At 43.3% G+C, this 22164-nt stretch overlaps 2 protein-coding genes across 2 annotated transcripts in view; both read right to left on the bottom strand.

Moving 5' to 3' along the window:
• The window catches only part of LOC141765420 (uncharacterized), a 61066-nt gene extending 43556 nt beyond the window's left edge, over positions 1–17510 (bottom strand). The window contains exons 1-25 of the mRNA XM_074631470.1: positions 17353–17510; positions 15776–15971; positions 15456–15618; positions 15131–15225; positions 14663–14751; positions 13562–13644; positions 13367–13454; positions 13071–13173; positions 11769–11889; positions 11493–11608; positions 10483–10629; positions 8306–8405; positions 8089–8182; positions 7790–7982; positions 3504–3747; positions 2951–3440; positions 2755–2843; positions 2478–2617; positions 1932–2144; positions 1628–1691; positions 1429–1518; positions 1034–1240; positions 630–705; positions 334–493; positions 121–216 (exon numbers count right to left, since the gene is read on the bottom strand). Coding sequence (XP_074487571.1) covers positions 121–216; positions 334–493; positions 630–705; positions 1034–1240; positions 1429–1518; positions 1628–1691; positions 1932–2144; positions 2478–2617; positions 2755–2843; positions 2951–3440; positions 3504–3747; positions 7790–7982; positions 8089–8182; positions 8306–8405; positions 10483–10629; positions 11493–11608; positions 11769–11889; positions 13071–13173; positions 13367–13454; positions 13562–13644; positions 14663–14751; positions 15131–15225; positions 15456–15618; positions 15776–15971; positions 17353–17423 — 3528 coding nt within the window. The 5' untranslated portion in view covers positions 17424–17510. The remainder of the gene's footprint in view (positions 1–120; positions 217–333; positions 494–629; positions 706–1033; positions 1241–1428; positions 1519–1627; positions 1692–1931; positions 2145–2477; positions 2618–2754; positions 2844–2950; positions 3441–3503; positions 3748–7789; positions 7983–8088; positions 8183–8305; positions 8406–10482; positions 10630–11492; positions 11609–11768; positions 11890–13070; positions 13174–13366; positions 13455–13561; positions 13645–14662; positions 14752–15130; positions 15226–15455; positions 15619–15775; positions 15972–17352) is intronic.
• On the bottom strand, positions 5891–7661 carry LOC141765170 (complement C3-like). The gene is made up of 4 exons (XM_074631163.1): positions 7489–7661; positions 7167–7296; positions 6386–6454; positions 5891–6159 (listed from the first exon to the last, which is right to left on the bottom strand). Exons 1-4 carry the CDS (start codon positions 7594–7596, stop codon positions 5906–5908), a joined length of 561 nt encoding a protein of 186 aa, XP_074487264.1. The 5' UTR covers positions 7597–7661; the 3' UTR covers positions 5891–5905.
• Positions 17511–22164: the final 4654 nt, after the last annotated feature.

The following is a 22164-nucleotide window of genomic DNA, read 5'->3' as shown; positions in this document are numbered from 1 at the left end:
ACAGCCCTAGTTAAGAGTGATACTTTGCTATTTTGCCCATCACTAGTGATTCAGTAAATGAAGAAACAAATGCAGTGAGGGGGAAAAAAAGAAAACATTGTATGCAGATGAGTTACTCACATTAAAAGTTGCAGTACACAGTGTACGTGACTCCTGCATGGCAATGAGGCAGAAGGCCGTCATGGAGGCACCTGAATCTCCGCCGCGCACATCACCCTACACATGCACACACAGAGATTATAGATTATAGTCAATGATATGTAATTGTTTTCATCTCCCTATTTTTGTAGCACTAAGATGAAGTATTGATGTTAATGAAATCAGTGCACATACAGTCATCTCTCCGTGGATCACCGGTCCAAGTTCTCTAAACAAGCCGTCAGGTTGCTGCGCGTTGAGAATCAGAAACTTAACAGCGTCACAGATGTCTTTGCTTTGCACTGCCACCAGACTGTTGGCCATGGCAAACACCTTGGCAACATAGGCTGTCAGCCTTAGACAGGACAGGAGAGGAGAAGTTTAGTTTAATTTATTTGCCCATGTAATACACAATATTGTCATCACAGTCAAGTTAAGTTAAAGGAGGATGTGGAAACCATGTTGAGTTCAAAGATGTTTGAATGCCTCACCAGGTGCTACTTTGGCGATGGGGAAACGCAGCATAAGACCCATCACTTTTTCGGTAGGCAAGCTCGCTCTGGTAGCCTGGACACAAACAAAAACACAAAACCAGTTTGAGGAGTCCTCTTACATTTTTTTCCTGTGATTATAGCATTTTTCAAATGATTCTGGCGGCATACGTTTTTGTTTGTATAAGACAATCCTGGTGAAAACTATGTGTTGCATTCAGACCATTATTTGTCAGTGTCCCTAGCCTGGATCTGTCGGGAAGGGGTAGCATCGCATGCACTGCTGTCTACCATGCTGTTTTTTTTATGCCACTTCTGCCACGTCAGGAACTTTAAAATCCCACACAGAGGGTCATCGATGACATTTCTGGTATGTGTGCTAATAAACACATCTGTGAGCCTACCGTGCTTGATGTGTTGGAGGGCTTCGTTACGTTTCTGAAAGCCCACAGCTTCCCACTGGTTGGTTTTGTCCAAATATGTGGCTGCAATGACAGGCAGGGTCATGTGGTACATGTTCTGCTCTCCGCAGCCTGAGGGCTGGTAGATCAGAGTACCCATAGAGTTCCCACTAACGGCGTTCTCCACCAGTGAAGAAACTTGTTCTCTCCCTGCATGCACAAACACAAACAAAAAAAAATTAAACATTATTAACGAAATAAATATGAAACGGTCCCCCACAACCAGTGAGGTGGTCATTCATTTCCCAATAAGACCAATAACAATTTACACCAATGCAGAGTTCATTGTAACTGGCACTATATCGCATAACATGCCCAAATATATCATCACATATCACCTGTCACAGAGATCTGTGTGCTCGTAGGTGTGTTTGGAACCAAATCTTTTCTAGGAATTCCACTGTTGAGAGTTTCTTCTTGTTTACCATCTAAAGGGATAAACAGTGGGCACAACAGTTGGGGGATCAATTATCAAGTGATAAAAATTTTATATTAGCAAATTACTATATGATGTAGCTGTTTAATGTGTAAACTCACCTACACCTTTTTTAGTGGGGTCAACAGTTATAATCTGAGGAGATTTAACCAGCACACCTTCAGGCTGGAAAAGCAACAGTTAGGACAAAGGTTAGAAATCAACAACTATTTTTGAGTAATCGTTATCTGCTGGTATTTAACGAAATACAATACGGCTTGCTTGTTAACTGTCTTTCTTATTTACAGTTTATGTTGAAAAGCTGATACAGTATACATTTGCATCAAAGTTACGCCCCAAAAGATGTCTGTTTCCCTATACTGACTTTAACACAGGAGATCGCCGTTCGTTTCCCGTTTCTCTTACCACCACCCGCAGCATCTTCATGATTCCGTCATGGAGCGACGAATCTTTAACAGCTGCTTTGACCTCAATCTTGTATTGTCCGTCTTTCATGGGAATAATGATGAAGGGTACAGATCGTGTAGTTTGGGGCCCAATTTTGACCTCCTGACGATACTTCCCACGCTTAGAAGCTGCGCTGCACACATGCTCCTTCTCAATCAGATCCACACGCACCTTGAGAACAGGACAACGATGGAAAGAAGATAATGAAGTATGTGTAGTTGATCAAAGATGCTTCCCTAATTTGAAGACATTTTATGCTTTACATTGTTTCCTATAGGATCAATTTGATCTTGAAGGTACACTGTAAATATTGCAGTAAGGATTCCCCCAGTTCTGGGGTCGACCACCATGGAAAAGGATTCATTCCCTTTTTTTGCCACACGTTGTAAGTCAGTCCAATATTTACTGTTGCTTTTGCTCTTTTGTTTGCAAACTCTTTGAGAAAAATATCATGGCCTCATTGTCTCTGGCATAAAACACCAGAGCAGGGCAACCCAGACTTACGGTGAAATTATCGGGGCTGTAGTTGTGGAGGATTGCCTTAACTTCTAGCTGCTCTCCACGTACAGCAGAGTACGGCAGCCTGAGATCAATGAAGAATTCCTTTCGGACAATCACTTCTAACGGAGCGCCAACACAGATTCCTTTAAAATGAGAGGGATTAAAAAAGAAGTGATGAAACAGAGAAAGGTAGAGAGAAAAAGGTGTAAAGGGATGATAGAGGTTTAAGGTTAGAGGCACAACTAAAACACATGACAGATTTTAGTCGCTGAATCCTCACCGTGAGTTTTTGACAGACTAATGCCAGTGAACTGCCAGGTTGTGATCGAGTCTTGCAAAGGAACATCTTTCGTCCATGATGTGGTGTCACTGAAACAAAGAAAAGTGTCAACACTTTGAGAGGTACCTTTGAATCCTAGTGGTGTCGGTGTGAAGTTATCAGTGTATTTTTTCTGTGTATATTTCAGTTTACTCACCAGTTAGGTGTTTGTCGAGGGCAAGCAGGCAGATGGACATCTAACCACAGCCAACTTTCAGGGAACTTGGTGCGAGAAACAATTTCATGGCTGTCCATGTAACTGTTGTCATCCTCCTCACATAAAGTGTCATTAAAAAGGTTATCATTTTCATTGTTTCGTAAGTATGACCATGAACAGTAACCACCCATCCCTTGACCCCTTCTCTTGACATCCAAGATGGCGCTAACTACGGCTGCCTCGGCAAGTTGGTGCGCTCTGTTTTTCTTGTTTTTTTGTGTTTCTTTAGTTTTTGGTGAAAGTTCACGGATTGTCTTCTCTAGAGAAGACATCCTTAACCTCAGGGAATCCACCCCAGCAGATCTTTTCCCCAACTTTCTGGCACCTTCAGCAGTTTCAATGCACTTTTTACTGGGAGCAGTGGCCCTCGGCCGAGCGGCGAAGCGCCGGAGAGGAAAAACCCGGACTCTCTTGTTATCGTTCTTGGGGACTTTAACAAAGGAAACTTATCACAAGAACTCCCAAAATATAAACAGTTTATTAAATGTCCGACCAGAGAGAACACGCTGGACAAGTGCTACTGCAACATCAGAGACGCATATCACGCCGTTCCCCGCGCTGCGCTGGGAAACTCCGACCACGTCTTGGTCCACCTCATCCCCTCTTACAGGCAGAGGGTCAAACTGGCTAGACCGGTTGTGAGGAGCACCAAGAAGTGGAGCAGCGAAGCGGTGGAGGATCTGCGTGAGTGCCTGGACTGCACGGACTGGGAGATGTTTAGGACCGCCACTGACAGTCTGGACGAATATGCAGAGGCTGTGACGTCGTATATCAGCTTCTGTGAGGACAGCTGTATACCGACGCGCACCAGGGTTCACTACAACAACGAGAAGCCCTGGTTCACAGCCAAACTCAAACAGCTTCGTTTGGTTAAGGAAGAGGCATTTAGGAGTGGTGACAGGGAGGGCTTTAAAGAGGCTAAATACGCGTTTGGCAAGGTGGTGAGGGAGGCCAAACGGCAGTATTCAGAGAAACTACAAGAGCAGTTGTCAGCCAATGATTCTGCCTCAGTCTGGAAAGGGCTGAGACAGATCACAAACTATAAGCCCAAACCGTCCCACTCCACGAATGACCTCCGACTGGCAAATGAGCTGAATGAGTTTTACTGCAGATTCGACAGACGAAGTGACAGTCCTGACTGCATCTCCTCTCCCCCCCGCCATCAGCCATCAGCAGCCAACACCAGCACCCCCCAGCTTTCTCCACAAGCACCCAGCCTGTGCACACCCCTCCCCCCCTTCACACCTCTGTCCATCCAAGAGGGGGAGGTGAACAGGCTCTTCAAAGGACAAAACCCCCGCAAAGCAGCCGGCCCAGACTCTGTCTCACCTGCAACCCTGAAACACTGTGCAGACCAGTTGTCTCCAGTGTTTACAGGGATTTTCAACACGTCCCTGGAAAGCTGCAGGGTGCCGTCCTGCTTCAAAGCCTCCACCATCATCCCAGTCCCCAAGAAGCCAAGGATCACAGGTCTTCAGGATTACAGACCCGTCGCCCTGACCTCTGTGATTATGAAGACCTTTGAACGCCTTGTGCTCCACCACCTAAAGACAATAACCAACCCCCTGCTGGACCCACTGCAGTTCGCCTACAGACCTAACAGATCTGTAGACGACGCAGTAAATTTAGCCCTCCACTACATTCTCCAGCACCTGCACTCCCCTGGCTCCTATGCCAGGATCCTGTTTGTCGACTTCAGCTCTGCATTCAACACCATCAGCCCAGCTCTGCTACAGGACAAGCTTTCCCTACTGAGCGTGCCTGACTCCACCTGCAGGTGGATCACAGACTTTCTAACTGATAGGAGTCAGCACGTAAGGCTGGGGAAGCAAGTCTCCGATACCCAGACCATCAGCACCGGTGCCCCCCAAGGCTGCGTTCTCTCTCCACTGCTCTTCTCCCTGTACACCAACGGCTGCACCTCCAGACACCAATCTGTCAAGCTCCTTAAGTTTGCAGACGACACCACCCTCATCGGCCTCATCTCCGAGGGTGATGAGTCTGCCTACAGATGGGAGGTTGACCATCTGGCATCCTGGTGCAGCCAGAACCACATGGAGCTGAACGCTCTGAAGACAGTGGAGATGGCAGTGGACTTCAGGAGAAACTCAGCCCCGCTCCCCCCCCCCTCATCCTGCGCGGCTCCCCAGTCAACACGGTGGAGTCGTTCCGTTTCCTGGGCACGACCATCGCCCAGGACCTCAAGTGGGAGCTAAACATTAGCTCCCTCACAAGTAAGGCCCAGCAGAGGTTGTACTTCCTGAGGCAGTTGAAGAAATTCAACCTGCCACAGACCATGATGGTGCACTTCTACTCGGCCATCATCGAGTCCATCCTCACCTCCTCCATCACCGTCTGGTTCGCCGCTGCTACCGCTAGAGACAAGGTCAGGCTGCAGCGGGTCATCCGTGCTGCAGAGAAGGCGATCGGCTGCAACCTTCCCTCCCTCCAGGAGCTGTACACCTCCAGGACCTTAAGGAGGGGCAGGGAAGATTGTGGCCGACCCCTCCCATCCTGGACATCATCTCTTCCAGACTCTACCATCTGGCAGGAGGTTAAGGTCCATCAGGACCAAAACCTCACGCCACAAAAACAGCTTTTTCCCCATGGCAGTGGGGCTCTCCAACAGCCCATCCGCCCCTCTGTGACTGTCTCTCCCTCACATACACACTACTGCCCCCCCCCCCCCCCCCCCCCCCTCCCCCTTCCCCTGCCGACACTGACTCTCCCCCTCTTTTGCACTATCTGTTTACATCATGTTTATTTTTGTTTATAGCTTATTTTGTAAATTGTACATTTTATTCTTATTTTATTCTACGTTTTTATCTATTCTTTTGTTATTATACTGTTTGACTTGCACCAACAAAGCCAAAGAAAATTCCTAGTGTATACCTCTTACACCTGGCAATAAATACCATTCTGATTCTGATTCTGATTCTGATCCTGATTACTGCGAGCCAGTAGGACGCTATCCTCCTTCTTCTCAGATCGCTGGGTTTCCATCTCCTTGCAGCAGTGCAGGAAGGCAGCGACACAGGTTGCGCCATCAAGGATGTACTCGGCGCGCCTCTCACAGCTGTATGAGAGGAGGGTAGGCCTCATGCCTTCCGAACAACAGTCACGCTGCAGTTGGTCGTTATATTGACTCACTGGAAAGAAAGAGGGTTGTAGAGGAGGGACAGAGGTGAGAATATATGGAGTACAAAAATAAGATAACAATAAGGATTTGAATAAGGAAAAACAAATAAACTAAATGGGAAAGGGAGGAAAAAACTAATACATAACATGGCAAAGATGAGTATTGTCAAAGTCCAAAGTCCTGAACTGAGTGACTGAATATGTGGTTATTGGGTAGTTTAGAGCTGTGGTTCTTACGTAAGCTGGTTGTGACATCCATTACAGTAGGGGCTCGTTTCCTCCTGCTGGGGGCCGGACATTTCAATTCTGGAAATGCAACACAGACAAGATCTTTAACAGGTTGGACCCAGACTTGAGTTTTGCGTGGTTTAGTTGATGCGATACTCTTAAAATCAGACTGAGATGGTTTATCTGGTTGGACACATTGACAGCGTGTGGGTGTGAGAAAATATGATCTACAATTGCACACCTCATTTGTTGAAATGTTAAAAGATTGTATTAATGCTATATTAGAATAAAAACAAATATTTTAAAACCCCTAACAAACAGGAGGGATCCTGATCAGCTCATGTGGCAGTGACCAGTGTTAATGTTAATATGGAAATGCCTCAAAGCATCGGTTCAACCAAATTATCTCACTTACCTCAAGTGGTATAGTGTTGGTTTTATGTGCCCAAAATGTAAGACATCTGTTTGAGATTCTGGCTCTCTGTTTGTGGTGCTCGCAGCACTGAAGAATTAAAAAAACTACACAGCAACGAGTGATTTCAGAAACAGTGTCTCTGAAACTATCTGCATGTCCAGATACCGACAAAGGGGAGCAAGAATAATGTCATCCGGGTGAAAAGACCCTTTAAGATGCAGTTCTTCTACTGTCCACTAGATCCTTACTTATATAAAAGCATTTGACTTTATGCGATGAATAAAAGGTCCATGTGCCCACTTCTCCAAATTAGAGATATTTCATTGAGCCTAAAGAGAGGCATGTTCAGAGAAGGGGAGGGTAAAGTAGCATCACCTAGTCTGTAGGGAGTACCAGAAGCCGTGTTGGACTCAAACAACAGCCCGGCATCGTAGAACACACCCATACCGTCCTTCCCTCCACCTGGTGTGCAGCCTGTGTCGTGCTTCTCGACAATGTCCCACACCTGAGCAGGTAGGAATGAGACACATTTACTCATGCAATGTATTTGCTGCAGGACAAACTTACACCGGATATTATTTGAATCCAAAAGCTAACGAAATTGAAAGTTAACATGTGTGAATGTTTTTAATACGTAGCTTTTTGATATAAGCCCTTTCAAATATTCTCAAAGATAATTATGAAATAAAGAAATTGCCTTTTTCTGGGTGAGGCGGTGCTTGTTGTTTAGGACGTAGACGCCTTTGTCAACTGCCACCAATCCCACTGTGGCCTCTGGATCTCCTGTGACCTTCAGACCAAACATCCTGCGAGGCTCATAGGATGGAGCGGGTCTCGATGATTCCAGACTCAGCTAAATGTGAATCAGTGAATGAGACGTGCAGTTTTGAATTTGTTTCATACATAAAGATATATCAGAGAAGTGTACAAATAACTTTATCAGGTTGTGCATGGGTGTCTTGTTTGCCTTTTCGTTACATCAGTGTTGTTTGACTCACTGAGCCCATGCAGGAGTCCTTGACATCCATCCAAACAGAGTCTGATACCAATACATTGTCATTTGTATGGTAGTAGGCTATGATGCGGAACGATGGCAGCATTTCTTTGGTAATGAGAAGTCTCAGGGAAATCAGTACTTGACCTGTTGTCCTGTAACGGCCACTTTTCACCAGCTGACCTCTGCTCAGGATCTAGGGACACAGATTTATACATCAGCACTTATCACACATGAGTCGTGGGGCGCAACAAAAAGAGTTACATATGTGCACACAAGCACAGGTGTAAAACACCTCTCATCAGGTATGTGATGTCAGTGTCGTGTGTTTCCTGCCTGTTGAGGTTGAGGTTGATTTTCAGGTTGTCTCCTAGGTCCAGCTCAGCTGCATCCACACCTGCAAATGTGACATGTTGTGATGAGTGCTAAACGCAGAAAAGATTTAGCGCATGGTGCATACTTTGCCACTGCCACCACCTTTGTTTTTATTCATCTGATGTTATTTCAAGATGTAACTTACCTATGTGGATGTAGTTGTTGCTTTTAGTGGTATATGGGTGAGCAGACATGTTGGCTGATGCTTGCTTGTCAGGTGAAATACGAGGATCATTGGTCTTTGCCTGCAATTAAAGACACACACAGGTAAGAATACCGCAAAGCGGCCGGCCCAGACGGCATTCGTGGACGCGTCCAGAAGTCACCAGTTGGCGGGGGTTTTCACAACAATTTTCAACCTGTCGCTCTCTCTCCGGACTGTCCCCACCTGCTTCAAATCCACCACCATAATCCCCATCCCCAAACAACAAAAAGTAACCAGCTTAAACGACTGGCGCCCCATAGCACTCACCCCCATAATCAGCAAGTGCTTTGAGAAGCTGGTTAAATCCCTCATCTGCCCCATGCTTCCCTCCACACTCGACCCCCTACAATTTGCATACCGCCCAAACAGAGGCACAGAGGACGCCATCGCCCACGTCCTACACACCGCCCTCTCCCGCCTGGAAGGAAGGGACACCTATCTGAGGAAGCTGTTCGTGGATTACAGCTCAGCGTTCAACACCATAGTGCCCTCCAGGCTCGTCAGTAAGCTAAAGGATCTGGGCCTGAACACACCACTGTGTGACTGGATCCTGGACTTCCTGACGGGACGCCCCCAGGTGGTGAGAATCGACAACCTCACCTCGACTTCACTGACTCTAAGCACAGGAGCGCCACAGGGCTGTGTTCTCAGCCCCCTCCTGTACTCCCTCTACACCCACGACTGTGTGGCAACAAGAGCTTCAAACACCATCGTGAAGTTTGCGGACGACACAGCAGTTGTGGGGTTGATCTCCCATGGTGACGAGACGGCTTACAGGGAGGAGGTGACCACCCTGGAACAGTGGTGTCAGAACAACCACCTCTCCCTGAACATCTCAAAGACCAAGGAGGTCATCGTGGATTACAGGAGGGGGGGTTGCACTCACCCCCCAGTCACCATCAACGGCAGAGCGGTGGAGAGGGTGGACACCTTTAAATACCTGGGTGTCAACATCCATAAGGACTTGACATGGGCCACCCACACCACCGCTGTAGTCAGGAAGACCCAGCAGAGACTGTACGCTCTGAGGCGACTCAAGACTTTCAGACTGAAACCATAAATCCTCAGGGACTTCTACCGGGGCAACATAGAGAGCCTCCTGACAGGCTGCTTCACCACCTGGTACGGCAGCTGCACCAACGTGGACCGTAAGGCGCTGGAAAGGGTGGTGCGCTCGGCCCAACACATCACCGGGTGCCAGCTGCCCAGCCTGCAGGAGCTTCACACCCAGCGGTGCCTCAGGAAGTCCCTGAGGGTCATTAAGGACACAACACACCCCCACAACAGCCTGTTCTCCCTCCTGCCCTCTGGTAGAAGATACAGGACCCCCAGGACTCACACCGTATATATTCTTAATATTTTACAAATGTTCTTAATATGCCCTTGTATAAAGTATTTCCTTTTATAATTGTAATGTAAATGTAAATGTAATATAATTTATTATTTTAATGGAGCTTCCCAGCAAAAAGTATTTCACACGTTTGTACCTGTACAACCGGCGTGACAATAAACATCTTGAAATAATACTTGAAAAGTCCAACGTCTATCCTATCTTAACTTATTGAGGCTTTGCCTGCCATAGTTCTGCCTAGCAATATAAAATTGCTAAATAGAATGACAAAAAGTCATAACACTGACAGGATGAAGTTCACCATTCACCGATTTCACCTCTTCAAATGAATATCAAAAATGTTGATTAATGTAGGGGCTGAACGATGGTGCAGTGGTTAGCACTGTCGCCTCACAGCAAGCAGGTTTGAATCCGGCTTGGGGCCCTTCTGTGTGGAGTTTAGCATGGGTTTTCTCCGGGTTCTCCGGTTTCCTCCCACAGTCCAAAGACAAGCAGGTTAGTTTAATTGTTGACTCTAAATTGGCCGTAGGTGTGAATGTGAGCGTGAATGGTTATCTGTCTCTATGTGTCAGCCCTGTGATAGTCTGGCGACCTGTCCAGGGTGTACCCCGCCTTCGCCCAATGTCAGCAGGGATCGGCTCCAGCCCCACCCCCCTGGGACCTCGAATAGGATAATCGGTTACAGATAATGGATGGATGATTAATGGAGGTTTAAGTGGCCATTTGGGCTATAATGCAAAAAGGGTAAAAGATTTCAGAGACTTACGGTGATTGTCAGTCTTAGGTCGCTTGTCTCTGTATTGATGGTAAGCCTCGCCATGCCATTGGCTGCGGTGTTGTCCTGCACCTGTCCTGGATCGACCACCACTCTAACACCTTGTGCCGGAGTGCCATCAGGATTCACAACTTCAACCTGCCATCAGAGATAACAAACAGCTGAACAATCAGAAAACGTCAAACTGTCTTATTAAAACACACCTTATTAAGGTCAAACTCATGTTATTAGATTTGTTTTTAGTGCTGTGCACTAAGTTTTATGACTCAGGTAGTTTATGGCGACCCAAACTGTTGATGGATGAATTTCTTTTTCTCTGGAATCTCACATATCTGCCTTTATATCGTAATAAACATTATGTGACTTTTATATTTAGGACATACTGCCATTTGTGTTTTCAAAGAGTAACTATATTTCAGTTATGAAATGTTTTCAGTGAAGGATTTAGAAATATAGCCATTTGATTAGATTGATTTATTTTGAACATGTAACAAATAATAAGAATAACCAATAAAATAACAGTAAACATATACAGTAAATTCTAAATAAATTAAATAAATAAATATTGTATGTGTGAAAAGGCAGAAGTAAAACCTTATATATGGTCCTACTCCTTTCTATAACTTAAACAATGAACTTAATGTTTATCACATATACACACAAATAATCATCTTAATATAAAAAACAATAACAACAACATCAACAATGAGCTTCACAGTCCCGAGAGAGACAAGGACCCTTCCTCATCCCTGTACCTCTCTAAAACATTTTATACATCTTGAATGGATTTATATTTTTACTTTGCTTAATTTCTTCATCTATAACATTTCATATATTCACCCCACAAATTGTAGTACAAACATAATGTTTTTTTTTAAATAAATGTCCTCTTATAATCCCCCTCTATGTCTGAGAAAATTTTTTGTTTGTTGCCAGGAAGTACCAAGCCATAAGCCATACATATGCTGTCAGTTTATGTAAATGTAAACAAGTGTACCTACCGCAACATCAAAGGACATTCCTGGTTTGAAATATTTGGGGGTTTTCTTGAAGTGGATGGTGTAAGGTGATGTGACAATCTGGATACTTCTCAACTCTGCCTCCACCATTTCACTACCTGTGAGTTGATGCAGAAACACAAACACATTCACACACAAACTTATTACAAGAGTTTGTTTTTTAATCTGTTCACAATCCAGAAAAACGTATCCTGATATCATTATTTTCTTTTTTAAAATATACTGAACAGGCCCAAACACACAGTCTTTCTTTCTTACCGCCCTCCGTCAGCACACTGACAGATACAAATATGGAACTCCCCACCAGGTCGTCGATGTTTGGGAAGGTCTGTGTGATGTGCTCTTTCTTCAGTGTGACCTCTCCACTACCTCTCTGGACCTAATGTGACATAATATAATAATGCATCTTGAAATACAGTATAGTGGTACAGTGATACAGTTAGTGGTTCAGGTACTTTACTGCTGTCCTCTGAGAACCACAATAGACCTGTTTCTGTCTTTTTTAGGTGGCTACAGGAGGTCTTTAGGGGGAGATAGCAGGTCAACAGTAGATGTCACATAGAAGTGGTGTACATCATCTGAAAGCTGGGAACCTGAAGATTAATCTGTGATGCAGCTCAGCACTGTGTGTCAAGTTGTTCTAGTCATGAACCAGATATCAACATGAATTAATTAATTAAAATAAAATTGTGGAAGTGTATAAGGGCTTAGAACATTATGATGGCCATTCCCATTAAGTTTGTCCATACCATTTGTTACACAGATTTAGTGCTAAATTTAAAAAAATGTTACCACTTGAGAATTGATGAAAATGATAAATAATCCCTCCAAAATATCACTTTAAGACACCAAGACCTTGAGGAACACCATAGAAAAAGCCATGCTGTAATTTGGTAACAAAAACTTTTGACGTTTTGAGATTTCTGCAAGAATTGCACTTTTGTGGTTGTAAAGTTTCATGAGGCTGTGATTATCCTAGAGGTCACCACAGGTCATTTTATACAGTGACATCAAGTTTCAAAAAATGGTCTCACTACAATGGGATGGCTACTATGGGGACGAACATCATCACACATGAATACAGTTGGGCTCATTGGATCCACAAGAGTCTCAGCTTTACAGTGATACCCAATTTATGTAATTCCAGGACTGTTTAGGGACCCCAGTATGCAGAAATAGTCAAGCACATCATTTAAGAATAGGCAAAAATAAGTGTTTTGTTTTTGCCCCAAACTGCATGTGATTATCATAAAGTGGGCATGTCTGTAAAGGGGAGACTCGTGGGTACCCAGAGAACCCATTTTCATTCACATATCTTGAGGTCAGAGGTCAAGGGACCCCTTTGAAAAACACTATGCCAAAATTTAGCCTAACTTTGGAGCATTACTGAGCCTCCTACCCCAACATGCTAGCGTGACATGGTTGGTACCAATGGATTCCTTAGGTTTTCTAGTTTCATATATCTGTACCTTCTAGCTCTAAAACTGAACCTGCCACAGCCTCTGAAAGATAAGTTTTACAAAACATATAAAAATACATCAAAAGTGTGAATGTGTTCACCTGTACTCTCTGAAGAGAACCTGGAAAGCTCCTCTTTTGACCGTCTTGCATAACCCCAAACACCACGTAGGCCGTCCCATCCACCTCTTCACCAAACAGATACCTAAATCCACAAGAGGGAGACATGTTTAAGCCACAATGAAGCAAAACAGAACAATTAAAAACAAACAAAACACAAATGACACAAACTAAAATAGCAAGAGCCTCAACACAACCTCAGAACAACACTCTTTATTTTCTCCTCCAATCAATCTACCTATAAAACCTGGTCTTTAAACAACAGAACCTTCACTTACGTAGCTTTGATGTTGACGGTGAGGGCGTCACTGTCCACGTAGAAGAAGGGGCTCACCGGCGTCAGTTTAACCTCAAAACTGGGCAGCACTGGAAAATTGAAAACATTTTATTCTGTGTCCAATCCAGTAAAGAATAAGTGAATGTTGTAGGTTTATATAACATTTAAATAAAAGTACAGATAATGAAGGACTCACCATATTCTTTGACCTCGAACTCTGCAGAATAGCTCTGCTGTGGGTTGCTGTGGAACTTCGTCACCACCTTCCACAGTCCGGGACTAAACACACACACAAACACATAGTTCAATAATCAAACAAAAAAATATATACTGTATATATTAATTTAGAGACTGAAGGTAACAGGAATTAGACTTCGGACTGCGTGAAGTTATTATGTCACACAAATTGAGATATAGTCCTACACAAATGAGCTGCTGCAAAGAACTTAACATTTATAGAGAACTACAGAAACTCTGAAGTTTAGAAGAAACGGTTTAAAGGTTTCAGGTTGGCTTTGCATTAGATAGAACGGATGCAGTACCTTTGTTTTATGTCTTTTAGGCTGATTGGTTTTAGTTCATAGTTCATAGGGATTAAATGCATTTCTGTTTTGTCTGTCCATTTATATTTTAGATGAGAAGATTATTGCCACTCTCATGTCTGTATGCTAAATATGAAGGTAGAGCCAGCAGCCAGTTAGTTTAGCTTAGCATAAAGACTGGAAACAGGGGCAAACTACTAGTTTAATAGTTTTTACTGCAAGTATACTTCTAAGTTTTCTTTAAATTAACTTATAGTACTTAGACAAATGTACTTTCTGTATACTTTTCAGTATTTCCAAGTATACTTGGACTCTTCTGTATACTTGCCAAGTATATTTCTATACTGCTGTCTGTATAAGCTAAGGATTCTTAAGTATAATTTTGTGAAGTATATCTCTGATAAGTACATTAAAAGTAAACTGAAAGCATGCTCTCTTTTTTAAGTTTAAAATAAGTATAGTAATAGCACACTTGAACAAACTTCTTTTTTGTAAGGGTCTCCACACTTCATACACAGTAGGCTATTATTTTTTTTAAGTTGTTGTACAAACACTAAATTACAAACATGGAAATTAATTGTAGAAAACACGACATAAACATGGTAAAATAGCCTATGCATAATCTTAAAAGATTTAAGGTATTAATATTTTGAATTGAATTCACATTATCCACGTTAAAATGTAATTTCACTAAACAACAAAATGTATAGATATACAATGTGGATAATTTTATTTAAATAAGATAAAATACCAACCTGACAATTTCAGCGAGTTGAAAATCTCCAGCGTGCATCCCTGATTTCAAAGAGACTGGATCAATTGGTAAAATGATGCCTTCAGGGGTCTAAAAATAAACAATATTGAACAATCATTAACAGAGAGCAGTGCCAGTTTACAAATTAATTTATTAAATCCATGCTACATTTTATGTATGTCCTTTATCTACAATCTAAGAAGAAAGAGACTGTCGTCAATGTGCAACTCAACCACTAGAGGGAGGCATGCATTTGTTTTAACAGTAAGTGGTAGGACAGGTGTTACTAGACACAAAACAGACACAAGGTTCAGTGGATGTGTTTTGGTTATTTTGGTCATTTGCAGCAAACTTATCTACTGTTAAGCATTTGTGATATCACCTCACCAAGAGGCTTCCTGCTCCCAGTCACAGCTGACTATATAATATTACATTAAATTCTGTACTTATCAAAAGTAAAATACAATACCACAATCTCGATGGCAATAGAAGCTTCAGGTTGGGTTTCGTCATCCCTCTCTACTGGCTCCATGCGGGGCGTCAGTGCAAACATCCTGTAATGAACTGACACAGAGAAGGGAAGAGGTTAATTTTGCTGCTGAAGGTTGAAGGAAGGTGTATCTATTTTGAGTCATGTGACTGTTAAACAACTTTTTTGACTTTAGGCCATTTCCACTTGTGTGTAGGGAAGGGTTCATTTACTGTAATTTACAGTACAATCATTCAATTTGGAAAAAAAGCCATGTAAAGACATTAGGCGTGTTTTTCAGCACTGATGTAAAAAAAAAACTCACCTTTGCTGTTGGGGGTGTAGAGGGTCTTGTCAGTCTGGATGAAAATGTACCCGGACTGGAAGGACACTAAGACCACTTTCTCCAGCAGTCGGTCAGGGAACTGTGCTTGCAGGTACACATACTGCTTCATGTTGGGATCCTTGCTGAAGTCTCCAGCAGGGATCTGAAACCAGTATGAAGAGACACGAGCAGCGCATGAGGAGCAGTGTGGGGTAACCTACATCATGTGCGTTTCTGGATTCATTTCTAGATTCTTTGTGGCCATGTTAGAAAATGAAGCCAAGTAACAGTAACATATACAGTGACAGTATTTCATTTACCGTTATTTGTCCGAGCGCCTGGAAGTTGTTTCCACTGGTAAGTGTCACAGGTGTGAATGCCAGCCTTTTGTTTTTGGTTGGATGGTTCCTCACGCTGATTTCGACCGGGATGTTTGCACCGGAGCAGTCTTGACACTCCACAAAGATGTTTTCTGCTGTTCCTACCCGCAACAAGTTGGGGGCAGACATCACCTGCCTGCAGAGCAGCGATGAGAGAGGAAGATTAATGTGTAGTCACTGTGCAGAAAGAACCACATGCTGTTTAGGTACTGACAAACATGTCTTTTTTATGCATTTAAGGCACTATAAGACACACATGTCGGAAAAAGTGCACTCAGTAGAGTGCAGATCTTCGCCAGGTGTGTCTCCCTCTCCCCTCCCAAACAAAGAAATTGGATCTCACTATTGTCCCTCCCGGTTCCCTTACGGTCAAGATGGCGGGGAAGATAACAAAAACAGGGATTTATTCATCGTGTGTCGTGCCTAACTTTAGTGGATCGTAACATATCGGGTATGGAATTAATCTGCAGATACTCCGGTTCAAAATGAGACCAAACATGTCTGTGGATGTCAGTTTTTCAGCTACGACAAAGGTCAAAATGTGGCCGGCAACAGACTTAGATAAGGCTTGTTTTTAGCCTAGCCGTTTGCCGGAAATGCTTTCAATCATGGTATAAAATAGTAAATGAAATATTTTTTACAAATTTTGAATCACCGCAACTATGAGAGGTCCTTGAGCACAAAGTCATAAATGAGAACAAAAAAATATTAGGCTGATGGGTCCAGTAGTATACAAGATTAGCCGTGGACAGACAGCCAGGTCCACTCATACACACGACCAAACACATGATCTCCCCACAGGCTTACGTCTGGCGGAGATAATAATGGAGGGTTATCACTGTTTAAACACGTGATTTACAGGTTTATGTGAATTTGTCCAAGGGTTTTAAGAGTGGATCCCAAACCTTTTTTTTGTGTATAACTCTTTAAAATGAATGTGCTTGTTACCTCTCGTCAGGTATTGGCCTTACCGAGGGCAAAAGCAGAAGTCTGGAAAATAAACCTAATTTTGGGCATCAGAAATGTTATTTTTTGTCTTCTGACCCCTCAGGTTTTTCTTGCCCCCCTATGTGCTCTCAGGACCATGAGCTCCAGCATGGACACACAATAAGTAATCTATTGATTACCTTGATGAAGATCCAGCACTGGATCAACAAAACATTTCATCATGGCTCTAGACTCTTGCTCTGTCTGGCGTAATGCATCGTTGTGCAAACTCTGAACAAAATTTAGGCCAATTTACTGGCATCATTTGAAATACCACATTACCTTGTGACACAAAGTGCAAACTGGACTACAGCCCCTCATTATGTAAGACACACAATATTTGTATCCATACACTTTTTAAATGTAATATAAATGCAGAGGACCTCAGGTATTGTTGTTGCTCCCATTACAGTTTAACCAATAACAATGTGAATCTTATGAAGATGAACAAACAAACTGTATATTTTAGCTCTGTTTTCTTTTGTCAATTAATTCAAGCACGGGGTAAAGGTATAGGCTGGTCTACTTACAATGCAGCTCCATCAGCTAGAGAAGTCAGGGAGACAAAGGCCACAGAGGCCAGCAGCCACAGCAGAGTCATCCTCAACTGATCCTGATCCGCTGTCAATGTAGCCTGTCGCTGTGCAGCACCCTCTTTTTATCCACTCTCACCCCTCCTCCTGCACCCCACAAACAAACACATGATTTCCCAGCAGCAGTTGAGAAACCGTTGAATTCCGATAAGCTCTGATCTGAGGAAAAAGATAAACAGAAAATCAATGAGGGGTTTATATGACAGGCATGTTTTTTCGGGTTGTTTTTATTCTATTTTGCATGTTTTATGGTTGTTTTTATTTTAAATTATTTTGCATGTTTTATCCCTGCATGTTGTGTTGTAGGTGCACCGACCTTTTAAAGGGACTATTTGTAACTTTCAGAATTGCTTGTTAACAGCGACACCTGTGGCCGTTAAGTCAATGAAAGTCAGCGTCGGGCTCACGCTTGCTCAGGATGAGCCCATGATAAGGTATGTTTTGCCTATCCCCAGATCTAAAGATTCCCTGCAGTGCGGATAACTGAGGAATGTGCGCAGTTTATTCAGAGGACCCACATCAAAATTTCTTGTAATTAAAATATAGAACAGAGAAAAAGTAAGGATTAAATGCATAGCTAAAGGTGCAGTACAACATATTAGTGCTGTATTCTCACATACTCCCAGTGCCACAGTGGAATCATGCCAATAGTTGGACATTTTGGGAAATACGCTTGTTCACTTTCTTGCCGAGGGTTAGATTGACGCCCGTTATTGATACCACTCTCATGAATGTATAGTAAATATGCAGCCAACAACCAGCTAACTTAGCTTAGCATGAAGACTGGAAACAGTTAGCCTGGCTTTGTCCAAAGGTAACAAAATACACCTACCAGCACCTCCAATTTTGTTTGTATAATCTGTACAAAAAAAATAAGCTTAAAAATGACAATTCACCTTTTAAAAGGACTGTTTGTAAGAATCAGAAATGCTTGTTAACAGCAACACCTGTGACTGTTAAGTCAACGAAAGTCAGCGTCGGGCTCGCGCTTGTGCTCGCTCTAAATAGACATGAACGAGCATCACTCAAAACAGTGAGATGACACACGTCAGCTAAAACCACAATATCACTCTATATTTCCCCTGCTTGGCAGTAATGTTAGCTGACCAGACGAAGGTCTCTCCATGAATCACTGCTGATCCTAGTGTTGGCTTTTCCTGCTTCAGCCTCCCGACTGCGCCCGCAAGGAGACACCTGCACCCAGTCAGAGACGATAACATTTCTCGCTGCGGAGCCCCGTCACTTCACAAGACACGGGCACCTCTGTTGGTCTGGAGGAGCTGCAGTAGTTATTTCTGCAAAAACGTCAACTGTACATTCACTAGATATTATCGGAGCTACTAACTCTTCTGCAGTGTGCAGTGAGCGCGCATGAACGTGTGGAGGTGGAGCGAGACAGCGAGAACGCTGTGTGAGTGAAGGCAAGCAGGCAGAGGAGGAGAGACTCTGGCCACACGCGAGCGCACATATGCCAGGGCGTATGGGATACTGGCCCGGTAGATTTATACCTGTAAAAAGTTACAAACATTATACTGACTACTACCTACCAACGGCTCTCCTGAAGGCTACTACCTACCAACGGCTCTCCTGACAACTACTACCTACCAACGGCTCTCCTGAAGACTACTACCTACCAACGGCTCTCCTGAAGACTATTAACTACCAACGGCTCTCCTGAAGACTACTACCTACCAACGGCTCTCCTGAAGACTACTACCTACCAACGGCTCTCCTGAAGGCTACTACCTACCAACGGCTCTCCTGACAACTACTACCTACCAACGGCTCTCCTGAAGACTACTACCTACCAACGGCTCTCCTGAAGACTATTAACTACCAACGGCTCTCCTGAAGACTATTACCTACCAATGGCTCTCCTGAAGGCTACTACCTACCAACGGCTCTCCTGATGACTACTACCTACCAACGGCTCTCCTGACGACTACTACCTACCAACGGCTCTCCTGAAGACTACTACCTACCAACGGCTCTCCTGAAGACTACTATCTACCAACGGCTCTCCTGAAGACTACTACCTACCAACGGCTCTCCTGAAGGCTACTACCTACCAACGGCTCTCCTGAAGGCTACTACCTACCAACGGCTCTCCTGAAGACTACTACCTACCAACGGCTCTCCTGAAGACTACTACCTACCAGCCCAGTGACCAGCGAGTTCCTGTGTGACGTCATGCAGCAGACCGTTTTCGTCAACGCAGCTCCACTTGGACCGTTGGTCGGCAGTTGGTCTCCTGCCGCTCCAAGAAATAGTAAGTACTCTTTGGTACATTTGAGAGGCGTACACACTGAGACATGCCAGGAAAGCTCGTAGCTGGAGTTGGTGATAGCCAAGCAGTGAGGAACACACTACTGGTCGTGGTGTATCTGTTATTTCACGGCTTCGGACGAAGACGGTGTGGTAGGAGTACAGGAGGAGCCAAAACACGGACACGGTGAGCCACTGGACTAGACCGCTAGAATGGACTGGATTAAAGAGCCGGACTGGATTGGACTGGATCGCTGGATTGGACTGGACTTTTTATAGGGTTTTAACCTTGCTGCTAGTAGCATTTTATTAATGTTAGCCTTTAAATTGATCATTCATTTAGACCCATGTTATTTTAATTATAATGAATCTGGTTTTAATTTGACTATAGACTTCTGTCTGGTTTTTAACTCCGCTCACCTGATTTTAAAAGAACCTGAATCTATCATAGTCCTAGGCTCTAAGTATTTCCTAGGACTGTTGTCGGCTCCAAGTAAAATCATTCATAGTTAAATGTAACTAGTGTAGGGACCCAGCAGATGGCTGGTTTCAAGTGACCTCATGAACTCAGTAACATGATCCTTGACCACAGGACTCATCTCAGTCCTCATTGGCTACAGTAACATTTCACACCTAGGTGTGAAATTCACACAGAACAAAACCAGAGGAATTTCTTTGTTCCTCCTCTCTTACCACTCTTTCCTCTTCACCTCCTCACCCAAGAGGTGAGCCACAGCTCTTTCTACTCATTCTCCTCAACAAGCTGCCCTGCTTGAGGTGAGATGCTGCGCTCCAGACCGGAAGCAGCTCTGCTCTCTGATTCTATGTTCTGTTAGGAAACAGTCATAACAACATAAGGAACCAAAAGGTGGACGACGCGAGTGCCTGCCTTTCACCAGCTAACTTCAAGCTATCAAGCTACTGGAGAGTTAGCACCAAGCTAACCAATCTGCACAGCAAAGACGACATCTTTGACTTGGAACCACAACTTCAACACATGGAATTACAAACCCTGTTCTTCCATCGGTAACGTACTGGGCCTTAGCATTAGCAATCGCACATAGCTGAGCAAGACAGTTAAACTTTGATTTCTAGAATGTACCTGTATTGATTTGGTTTAATGTTATTCATTGAGTTTGACTGTGGTGATTTATCTGTATTTGATTTTTGGGTAACTGGCTTCGCCACATCTGATGTGTTTAGTTTATGCTTCACATAGACAAGGTCTTGCATGCAAACTAACCATCTTTTCTAACCCACTGCATATCTAACACACATTAAGATCACATACAGAAACTGTGAATTAGTTAAACATAAACATACAGCTTCAGATAATCTTAACCCCACATCACCCCCCCCCCTCTCTTTCCTTCTTCTCAGAAGAACAAAGAGGTCATGTGGTGACATGCTGATGGCCATCTTTGATTCCGCCATCTTTGATTCTGCCATCTTTGTAGTTTTACAGTGCTCGCCATTTTGTTTGTAGGCCATACAGACATTTTGAGACAAGAACCCATCTTGTTCCCCCCCCCTCTCTCTCTCTCTCACACACACACACACACACACACACACACACACACACACACACACACTGTGTTTGGTTTGTTTAGTTTAGTTATTTAGTTAGATTAATATTGTGTTTTGAACCTTTATTATCTTGTAAATAAATGTTTGTGGAATATACATGCTGGTCTCTTTAATGTTGCACAAGAGTGAATAATGCCAACCTCTGCTATGTCAAGAACTCCGATATCCTTCAACCTTTACTATCTATTTTGGTTATAGTTATTAATTGAATTATTAATCAGCGTTCCAAATTGATAGTTTAGCATATATAATGAGACTATATTAACGTTTTGGTCATTGGTCCCTGATTCCAGGGTGGTGCCCCGTTTATTATTGATGTTTATTGATAATCTTTATTAATATTAATAATTCTATTATTATTTATTAATTAATTTGCTGATAACCAAAACCTACTAAAGTAGAATCCCTACACTAGTATCTTAAACTGCGGCCTTGCTGTTGGGCCCGGACCACATTTACATGGTTGACTAACTTCTCAGCATACAGTCGAATAAACAGGTCACTGAAAAATTATAGATAAACGGCTTTTAATGTTTTCTAATGTGACGCCTTTGTTTTCTTCTTGTTTGAGTCACTTATACTTCTTATTCTGAGACTGCTGAATCAGTGTAAACATAAACAAACATATTGAACATGCACACAGACAATTAGTCGGGTGAAAGTCGGGTTGAGTAATTTCTGCATGGGCAAAGTATCTGGCAGGTTTTTTTTGGGAGTTTCAACAGCAGATTTGATTAAAATGATCAAAAATCCCTCCAAAATACAACATTAAGACACCGAGACCTCGAGGAACACCATACCACATTTGATATGAAAAACTCTTGACATTTTGAGATTTCTGCATGAATTGAATTTTTCTACGATCGGATGGCGAGCACTTCTGTTCTGGAAACGGCT

Source organism: Sebastes fasciatus, chromosome 3 (assembly GCF_043250625.1).
Source record: "Sebastes fasciatus isolate fSebFas1 chromosome 3, fSebFas1.pri, whole genome shotgun sequence".
NCBI lineage: Eukaryota > Metazoa > Chordata > Actinopteri > Perciformes > Sebastidae > Sebastes > Sebastes fasciatus.
The sequence above is the reverse complement of the archived record's forward strand: the minus strand, read 5'-3'. Positions and strand labels throughout refer to the sequence as shown.